General features: G+C 62.5%; 1 protein-coding gene across 1 annotated transcript; it reads right to left on the reverse strand.

Moving 5' to 3' along the window:
- Nucleotides 1-1754: 1754 nt before the first annotated feature.
- SPHK1 (sphingosine kinase 1) lies at nucleotides 1755-9408 on the reverse strand. The gene is made up of 5 exons (XM_082066815.1): nucleotides 8937-9408; nucleotides 4218-4367; nucleotides 3802-3896; nucleotides 3456-3571; nucleotides 1755-3024 (listed from the first exon to the last, which is right to left on the reverse strand). The coding sequence occupies exons 1-5, from the start codon at nucleotides 9349-9351 to the stop codon at nucleotides 2241-2243; spliced, it is 1560 nt and encodes a 519-aa protein (XP_081922941.1). The 5' UTR covers nucleotides 9352-9408; the 3' UTR covers nucleotides 1755-2240.
- Nucleotides 9409-9485: the final 77 nt, after the last annotated feature.

Below are 9485 nucleotides of genomic sequence, written 5' to 3' on the forward strand. Positions count from 1 at the left end.
GGTCAGGCACCAGCTCCTTAGTTTTGTAAAAACAACATTCCTTTGTTAAACGTTCCTTACCCTTCCTATTTAAGAGTTGGATTTTTCTGGCTGGGGAGGGGGAGACTGGCAGTGGAATTCCATTGGGGAGTTTTCTTTTGGGCTTTTGTCACCCTGCTGCTCTGCAGAGGCCTCTGGGCCTTTCTGCTTGTTTCTCTTTTCTCTCTGGGATTGTCTGTTTGGGACCAGGTGCTGTTCCCTGGGACCGGCTGCTTTGTGCGGGCAAAGTTTGTGAGGAATTGGACCATCTTCTATTTTATATTGTTTTCCATTGTATATATATTAGCACTAGTAGTGGTATATTAGTGTTATTTTATTAAACTGTGTTTATCTCTGTCCATGAGTTTCTCCCCTTTTGCTTCTCTCCCGTTTGGTGCCGGGGGGCAGTGAATGAGCAGCTGTTATATTGCCAGCTCGGGTCGAACCACAACAGCTGGCTGCTGCCCCACAGACAGGGTCAGGCCCGGGCTGACACAAATCCTCAGCACAAGGTCAGCTTGCAGCTTTGCGGGGCTTCAAAACAACAAGGGGTGGCGGTTTTAAACCAAAGGAGGGGAGATTCAGGCTGGAAGAAATTGTTGGCCCTGAGGGTGGTGAGAGCCTGGCCCAGGTTGCCCAGAGAGGTGGTGGCTGAACCATCCCTGGAGACATCCCAGGCCAGGCTGGACGGGGCTCTGAGCAACCTGAGCTGGTGAAGATGTCCCTGCTCATGGCAGGGGGGGCACTGGGGGAGCTGGGACGGTCCCTTCAACCCAAATCATTCTGTGACTCTATGCAACCATCCCCCAGAGAGGCCCAGGGCTGGCTCCACGGAGCCTTTCAGGTGCTGTGAACCCCAGCGGCTCCGCTCCAGTGACCCGTCTCCTTTGGCAGCCGCAGCCAAGAGCTCCAAGCACATCCCCTGCCCTGGGCTCCCCCGCAGCCTCCCCCGGCTGTTTGACATGATCAGAGGGTTCAGCAAACCATCGCTGAGCCTGTTTTTACACCTGGCCCCATGCCATGGGGGAAATAACTTTATTTTGGGCGGGGGTTCCCAGCCCCTGCCCGCCTGGCTGGCCTGGGAACCCGAGCTCAGCTCTGCGAGTGAGTGGGGCTGGGGGGGGAGGAACAATCGTGCTCTTCTTCCCCAGCTCTGCAATCCTAATTGCATAGTTTGCAGATGAATAAATGCAAACAACCCCCACTGTTTGCTCTTCTACTTTGTACTTAAGCACTGTAAATGAGGTTTAATTACTGCAATTTTATACCGAACAGGCTGAGTAATCCTGCCCCCCAGGCAAGCCCCCTGGGCAGGAACCTGTTGCAGGGCTCCAGCTGGCCTGGCTGCCCAGGAAAGGGGAGGCCTGAGCTCCTCATAGGGCCCCCGCAGAAAACCAAACCCTTCAGATCCAACACCCCCCTCCTTGAGCCTCCTCCCTGACCCCTTCCCTACCCTGGAGCCTTTCCCAAGATGTCCCAGATCAATGCTGTGGTGCTGAGCTGCCAGGATTCAATCAACCCCAGTGTGAGGCTGTGCAAGAAGGCACCAGCACACCCCAAAAAATTAGGGTGGGTGGCAATACTGCCCTATATCCTGCCTCTGAGGCACCTGCCCTGCCAGCATCTCCTGTGGCCATCGCTCCATGCTGATCCTGCCCCCAGGTGATGGTGGTCCAGGGTGACAGCACCACAGCAGCCAGGAGCTCAGATTGAAAACCCAGGGAGGACTCTTTTTGAAAACTCTAGATATTTATTGCATTTCTCACAAGAATAAACTCTGCTTCTACAGGAAGCTTTGGGTAGAAACATTCTTTAAAAAAGTTGATTTCTTGTATCAGATATATTGGTCCTGACCATCCCTGGGAGGTGGCGCTGGCTCCGTGGCAGGGACACGAGCGATGCCACCGTGTGCGTCCGAGCCGGGGAGGGGAAGGGGCTGTGCCGGCGCAGCCGCCTGGGCCGGGACCTCGTACCGGGATAAAACACACCGGTGTCTTGTCGGCACCGAGTACCTGATGGGGCTCGTGGCTCAGTTTTGGGGCAGCACTTTGGCTGTCCCAAGGGGGGTAAAGCTAAGCATGGGGGCAAGTGAAGAGATGAGTGCCCATGGCCCCCAAGAGCTATTGCTACAGGAGGAGGAGGTTCCTGAGTGGGAGGAAGGCTCTGCTGCCCTTGTGCTGGGCCATGCTGGCAGCTCAGTGCCGGGGGCTGAACCCGGCTGCTCAGGACCCGCTGACGATGCGGCAGAGGCGGCTGTGGATCTGGCCCTGCACCGGCTCGCAGGCCAGCGCCTCCCCATCCACCGTCATGATGCCCGCGGCCGCCCGCGGCTCCAGGCGGAAAGCCCGGACACGGACATAGCACAGGTGGGGACAGTTCAAGTCCAGGTGTGTCCCCCTGGCCATGGCCAGGAAGATCTTCAGCAGCGCCAGGCGGCTGATGCCGGCCTTCAGGTAGAAGAGATGGATGCAGCCGTCGTTCAGACGGGCCGCCGGTGCCATCAGCAGGTTGGTGCCCAGGTGGGACTGGTAGATGGCATAGACGGTGACAAACTCCTCCTCAGGGACCACAGTCCAGTGCGCTGGCACCGGCTGGCACAGCGGCACCAGCAGCGAGTCGGTGGGCAGAGCACCGGGCGCCTCTGTCCCCGCTGGGGGCAGGACATGAGCAGCCTGGCCATTGGTGACGGGTGCGTGGGGGTCCCTGTGTGCCTGGGGTGTGCCCTGCTCGGGGACAGCGGGCAGGTAGGACAGGCGGCCCTGGTACACCCGCAGCTTGGCCAGGCACTGCAGGGTGCCCAGCGTGAAGCGCGCATTGCCCAGCCGGCGGTACTTCTCGCTGTCAATGTCCACGTCCGAGATGAAGCCCCAGCCGAAGCCGAGGAAGGAGAAGAGGCGCTTGCCCGAGGCCGTGCTCAGCGAGACCAAGTCCATCTGCGTGTGCAGCCCCTTGCACAGGATAAAGGTGCAGTTCGTCAGCAGCTTCTTCTTGGCGACGTGATCATTGCTGTGAGGGACGGAGAGGGTGAGTTTGGGCTGGACCCAGCTCAGGGTTTTTCCCTCCTGTCCCAGCATCCACATGCAGCCCTCACCCCTGTGTTGTGGTTGGGACGTATCCCAGCTGGGTGAGTGTCCCTCAGGGCAGGGTTTGCTGGGGGTGGGAAGGATAAAGCAGCTTTTGAAAGAGGGAACCAGGTTGGGGCTGCAGGGTCAGGGCAATCCTGGCTCCTACACCGGGTGGCTGCTTTGGAGTGAAGCTGTGCCAGACCCCGAGCCTGGAGGGGACAAAGGGATGCAAACTGATGCTCGCAGGGACTGCAGGAGGTGGGGACGCAGGTGGGCGCCCTGTGCTGGGCATCCCTGTACCTGGCACCCGTCCCCTGGGCTGGAGCCACACTCAGCCCTTCGCTTCAGTGACCCCACTGCCTTGGGACTCACCCAGCGTAGTAGTTGATGGAGGCAGCCAGGGCATTCCCAGAGCCCCCCGGCAGGATGCACAGCGGCTTCTTCATGGCGTCTGCCCAATCCGGCCGCTCCATGAGCCCGTTCACCACCTGTGAGGACGGACAGAGCTGGTGGCACCTGGGGCCGTGCAAGGACCAGGGAGAGGGGAGCCCATGGTGCCCCTGGCCAGGGCAGCACTGAGGCCGCGGCTGCCCCGCTTTGCTCCAATTGGGGTGTCATCTCTCCTTTGCCGTTCCCTGCCTGGCTCATGCCCTGGGCAGCCCTCTCCTCCCGCTCTGTGCCCATCCTGCCTGGGGATGCTCTATGGTTTCGCTCTCACCTCGTGCAGCAGCCCGTCCCCAGACATGATCACCAACGTGTCCCACTGTGACAGGTCCTCATCCCGCACCTTCTCCTGAGCATGGTGGGCTCTTTCTGAGGGGAAAAGCAGAGTCAAGCATCACCTTCCATCCTCCTGCCACCCCACAGACAGTGACCCCAGACCCACAGTCCCAGCTGGGAGTGCAGGAGGTGAGGCTGCCACCCCTATTGAGTGCAGTCATGTCCTCTCACACCCTTTGTCACCTCTGCCTGCGACAGCCCACCCATCGTGTTGTCCAAACAAGCCCCATGGGAGCTGGAGCTGCAGTGATGCAGAAGGTACAAGGCCCTCGGAGCAGCCCGTCCCAGGGTGGCAGCACCCAGCTGGCATCCCAGGAAGGGAGGAGGAGGTGGGGGAGCTGCTGGCGGACTCACCGGTGATGAAGACGGTGGCGACGATGTCGGCCTCGGCCAGCATGGGCTGCACCACCGCCTGGAAGTCCTCCAGCGCGCGGCCGGCGCCGCTCTGCGGGTTCACCAGCACCAGCGCGCGGCAGGGCCGGGGCAGCACCCCATAGCTGTCACCTGCGGGGACAGGGGGTCAGGGTGGTGGGGCCATGGTGCTGCCCAGGGAGGGCTTTGCGAACCAGGGCAGCGTTTGCCACAGCCCCGCGGGAAGGGGAGCTGCCCCCCATCCCCACCTGCCCAGAGGCGCTGGGAAAGCACGGGAGGTGGCAGATACAAGGACAAGGGGTCCTGCAGGGACAGGGGGTCCTGCGGGGACTCATCCTGAGCTCTCCTGCAATCAGCAGAGATGTTCGACGCCCAGGCCGGAGCCCCGAGCCACCCAGCGATGCCGCAGCGGAGCGAGGGCTCTGCAGCCCCCAGCGTTCCTGTGCACCCCGGGCTGCGGGCGCTGCCGGCTGCCCTTACAGACACACCAGGGAAAGAAAAGGGGGAGCAAAGGGGAAGTTTGAAACACAACCTCCCCAAGGGCGTCTGGCCCCAAACACTCTCAGCTGTGAGTTTTCCCTTATGAACTCCCCAGTTCATGACACAATGTGCAGTGAGCCAAGGACAGCGGGGGACGAGGGCCAGGGGCCTTGAGGTCCCTGTTCCCCACATCCATCCCCGATGGAACAGGGCCAGGACAGACACCTGTGCCAGCAGACGGACGCTTCTGCTTCCCCTGCTCCCCACGGGGCTCAAGTTTCATGTGTGAGGCCCCTGGCTGGGCTGTAATTACATGCCTGGCAGGGGCCCGCGTGCCTCTGCCAGCCCCCCAGCCCAGTGGTCCCCACACAGCAGGAGGGATGCGATGGTACCTGGGGGAGCTGGTGGCAGCGTGCTTCAACAGCAGAGCCCCCAGGTGCTCCCTGGACACCCCAAACCCTGATGAGCAGGGCAGGGCGCCTTGAGCTTCCACAGCGCCACTGGAAAGCCCCAGCCCTGCAGGGTGATGGGGTTTTTGGGAGGTGTGGGGGTGTCCCCACCAGCTCTGGGCCCCCTAAGCTGTGATTTGGCCCCAGGCAGTGGGTGCCAGCCTGGGCACGGGGGCTCTGTGGGACAGGATGGGGGCTGTGCCTGCTGAGTCAGCAGAAAGAGCTGCTTGGTCAGGAGCTGAGTCACCAAAGCAGACAGCGATTCCCGGCACTGCTGGGGCTGGGAACCCCCTCCAACCCGGGCAGAGTCGGGGGCCGGCGTCAGCAACCTGCCCCCCAGGCTGCACACACACAGTGATTCGAGCTGTTTGAACACAAGCAGCATTTTTATAGCTAACCCCCCTCCTGCTGGCGCACAGGGGCGAGGGGAGCCTGGGGCAATGGAGGTCCCCATGTGTGCCACGTGCCCTGGGTGACACCCAGCGTCACACCAATCACAGCCACGCTGGGGCTGCCCTGATGGTTGGCAGAGCTGCCCCACAGGGAATCATGCCTGGAGCTCCATCCATCCCATCTCCATGTCTCTTGCAGCCCTGTGGAGCACACAGAGCGGTACTGATTTGGACACTATTACGTTGATTTTCTGCCCCCGGGAGTGACTTGGTGAGGCTGTCATCCCCCAGGACACCTCCTTGTCCCCACACCTTGGGACCTCTCACCGAGACCACAGCCAAGGTGCACCCATGAGAGCCCATCAGGCAGGGCTGAGCCTGTGGCCGGGCTCTGGGCTCTCTCCCCACTGCCACCCAGGGCCAGGGGAAGCGGCCGGCTGCCCCCCGCCCTCCCCAGCCCCTTATCAGTGGGTGCCAGATGCAAGGGGACCAGCAGCCCTTGGGGACAGCAGTGAGGCCACCCCAGCTTTGGTCAGGGATGACGGGCAGCAGCCCCAGGACTGGGCTGGCCCTGGTCCCCCCTCTCCAGAGCCTTCCCTGGTCCCTACCCGCACTAAATCCCCTCTGGGCAAACACAGCCCAGCCCCTGGGCAAGGGGGTTGTGCTTGAGTCCCACCTGCCAGAGGCAGGGGCTGGGGGGACTTCTCTCTCCTTTTTCTCCTTCCCACCCCAGAGGATGCAAAGCGAGAGCACAAGACTCTTCAAGAGCCTAAACACAGTTTTTTAAACCCATAACATTTCTTATCAGCCACATCATTCCTGACGCGCACACGGAGCCGCACCTGGGTCTTGCCTGGACCCCGTTGTCCCTGAATAGTAGTGGGGTACGTCTGGGACCCCGCGGACCCGCTCTTTGGCTGGAGGGGGAAAGGCAAACCCTGTCAGGACACCGCGGGATGGTGTGACTCCATCACCAGGCACAGATCGCTGCTACCAGGGTGTGAACCGGAGTGGGGACAGAATCCCAGTGTGAGACCAGTGACACCAGCAGCACTGGGCTCGGCCTGGGCTCCCATGGCCGGAGTGGGGGGTGCTGGTTCAGAGCCTTGGCCACAGCAATGCTCAGGCCGGGGGGACAGATTTCAGCAGCATCCTGCTCCCTTGCACAACACCGGCCGGCCCCGGCCCCTCGGCCAGGCTCAGCCACTTCCCAGCACAGTGTGGGTGCTTTCAACCCCAAACGCTGCGCGGAGCAGACACTGAGTCAGCAGGAGGAAGGGGCTCCAGCTGCTGCTGCCACCGCACAAACTCTGCTCTCCCCCCTCCGCCCACGTCCCCCCATGGGACACGTGTCCCGGCCGTGCTCGGGCAGCGACCACGCTGCCGCGGCTCCACCGTCAGCAGCCTCAGCTGCTCCATTGTGTCCCCGCATCCTTCTGGAAACTCGTTGGGCACAAGGAACAAGCACACCAGGCTGACAGGGGACAGGCCTGTCCTGCCTGGTGACCCGGGTGGCATGAGGCTGGGACAGACCGGGATATGCCTGTTGTGTGTCACCTCTTGCAGCGTCACCTCCTGTCCCCTGCACAGTGAGGGATGAGCACAGGAAGGGGGTCTCCCAAAACGGGGACTTGCGGCAGGGCCAAGTCCCACTTGCTGCTGACACACCGCGGTGCCATGGCCATTGCTGACAGCTCAACGGCAGGTTCCTGCCACAACTGGGGCTGGATTTCCCCACCAGGACACAAGCCTGGGGACAGCTGGTCCCTCCTGGCCAGCTGCAGGGTGGGACACTTCCCTGCACGCTGCGGGAAGCCCCAGCTTTGTGGTTATAACTGCTGAGGGACTTTTTCTTTCCCTTGAGGTGAAATAAGGAGGGGTAACTTCACCCGTGCTGCAGCTCTCCACAGGGCTTTTATCCCAGAGGATGCTGGAGCTGAGATGACACCAGGACGGATCGCTGGTGGCTCCCCAGCTCTCCTCCCCATGGGGACCGGGTGGCAGGATTGCTCTGCACGGACTCGCACGCAGCCTCCCAGCACGGCCTTATCTGCCCCGCACACGCCGCGATGCCGGCACGTGAGGGTGCGTTGGAGTGCAGGGTGTGGCGAGAGGCATTTTTAGCTCTGTCCCAAACTGGGGGAGGAGGTTTGCAAATCCTGCTGGCCCTCAGCTAGAAAAATAACTGCAAAATCCCGCACCACCTTCTCCCGTCCTCCTTCCTCAGGCTCCCCTGAGGTCCCTGCCATGCAGCGAGCGGCTGCTGCCCCAGCACCCTCGCACCGCCTGCTAAAAGGGTGAGGGTTTTAAAACGCTTGGAGACTTACAGCTGCAGAGTTCAGGCTGGAAATAGAGCCAGGGAACTGGTTTTGCCCTCACCCTGTTCCACTGGATTTTTTGTTGTTCTTTTGGAGGAGCAGCAGAAAGTTGTTTTGTAGCTGCAGGTCATGTAAAAAAGCTGCATTTTAAAATGCAAGCAGGGAAGAGCTGGGCTAAATATGATTTGACAGGATCCCTCTAACCGCATGCCTCTTAATTTCCAAGTCTGATCAGTGCGACTGGACAGCTAAATAAATGAAGTAGTGCATATAATTGAATCTCTGCTCAGATGTTCAAATATATGCCAGCCTGCCCTGCCCTGACTGCAGGAGCTGGGGGACTTGGTCCCCGAGCCAGCCGCTCCCCTTCGAGCTGGTGGCAGCTCCTGGAGGGGAGAGGGAACTGAAACCCGGGCCCCTCCGTGCCACCCTGGGACCCCGCTGGGTCCCCGGGGGGATTCGCCTCCTCCCAAGTGATGGATGGGACCTGCTGGGGACAGTCCCTGGCTCCTGTCCTGCCTGCGTCAGCAATGATGACTTTATTTTTTTCTTGGTTAATGCTGCCCTTTGGAGCTTTACTAGTTATTGAACGAAAGCGATGCGGGGTGGGGGGGGGAGCATGCAAAGGGCCCCTGTGGTGCTACCACGTCCCTGCTGCCCCTTCGATTTAAGAGTGAAAGGAGGGAGAAGCCACCCCCGACCCTGGGGCTGTGCACAGGGATGTCCCTGTCGCCCCCCGGGCTTTGAGCGGGGGGGATCCAGGTGACCCTACAGAGATGGGGATCGCCCCCGTCTATCCCCTCCGGCCCTGACCTGTGCCTTGGGGCCCGACCACCGCGCAGCGCCCCCGGCTCGGTGCCAGCTGCCCCTCGGGGACGGGGACAGCCGTCCCGCGGGGACAGGCAGCAGAGAGCCCTCGGGTGGCCGCTGGCCCAGGTCCAGCCACAACCCCCCCGGCCCGTTCCCGGCGCTCGCTCCGTCGGGACACGCAGCGCAGCCGGGACAGTCCCTCCCCGGGCGAGCGTGGGGGCGGCCGCGGCGGGCGGCGGCTCCGGTACTGACCGTCCTGCGTGGGCACGGCGGGCACCGAGAGCTCCCGGATCCTGCGGCTCCAGGCCTGGGCGATGCGCAGGTTGTCCTCGGCGTCGGGTCCCAGGGAGACGCGGAAGGTCCGCTCCAGGCGCTGGCGGGCGGGCGAGCCCCAGCGCGGCCCGCGGAGCGGGTAACACACCAGCGAGAAGCAGGCGGCGGCGGCGGCGGGGAAGGCGGAGGAGCCCACGCAATCGGCCAGGCGGAGCGCGGCGTCGGGACCGGCCGAGCCCCCGGAAGAACCGCCGGGACGCCGCACCTGCAGCTCCCGCGCCGTCAGAGCCAGCGAGCAAGCGGCACCACCGGGAGTCGGTCCCGCACCGAAGATACCTTGAAGTAACACCGGGCCCCCACCGGGCTCCGGGGGAGCGCGGCGGCCGGCGGCCATCGGCGGCGGAACGGGAACGGGAGCGGGACGCACCGGGGAGCGCCGCCCGCCGCTGCTCGCTGCTGACACCCGCCGCGCCGCCCGGCAATGGCAGGCGGGGCGGCCCCATTCAGAAAAATTTAACCCAGCCCCCC

Source organism: Streptopelia decaocto (genome assembly GCF_964273445.1).
Source record: "Streptopelia decaocto genome assembly, chromosome: 16".
Taxonomy (NCBI): domain Eukaryota; kingdom Metazoa; phylum Chordata; class Aves; order Columbiformes; family Columbidae; genus Streptopelia; species Streptopelia decaocto.

What these genes read in the sequence shown, in the direction of transcription:
- SPHK1 (XM_082066815.1), bottom strand. Translation starts at nt 9,351, where the DNA reads ATGGCCGCCGGCCGCCGCGCTCCCCCGGAGCCCGGTGGGGGCCCGGTG. An exon ending in CGCCGTGCCCACGCAGGACG is followed by an intron (nt 4,368 to 8,936) that starts GTCAGTACCGGA and finishes CTGTCCCCGCAG; the next exon opens with GTGACAGCTATGGGGTGCTG. An exon ending in CGCCACCGTCTTCATCACCG is followed by an intron (nt 3,897 to 4,217) that starts GTGAGTCCGCCA and finishes TTTTCCCCTCAG; the next exon opens with AAAGAGCCCACCATGCTCAG.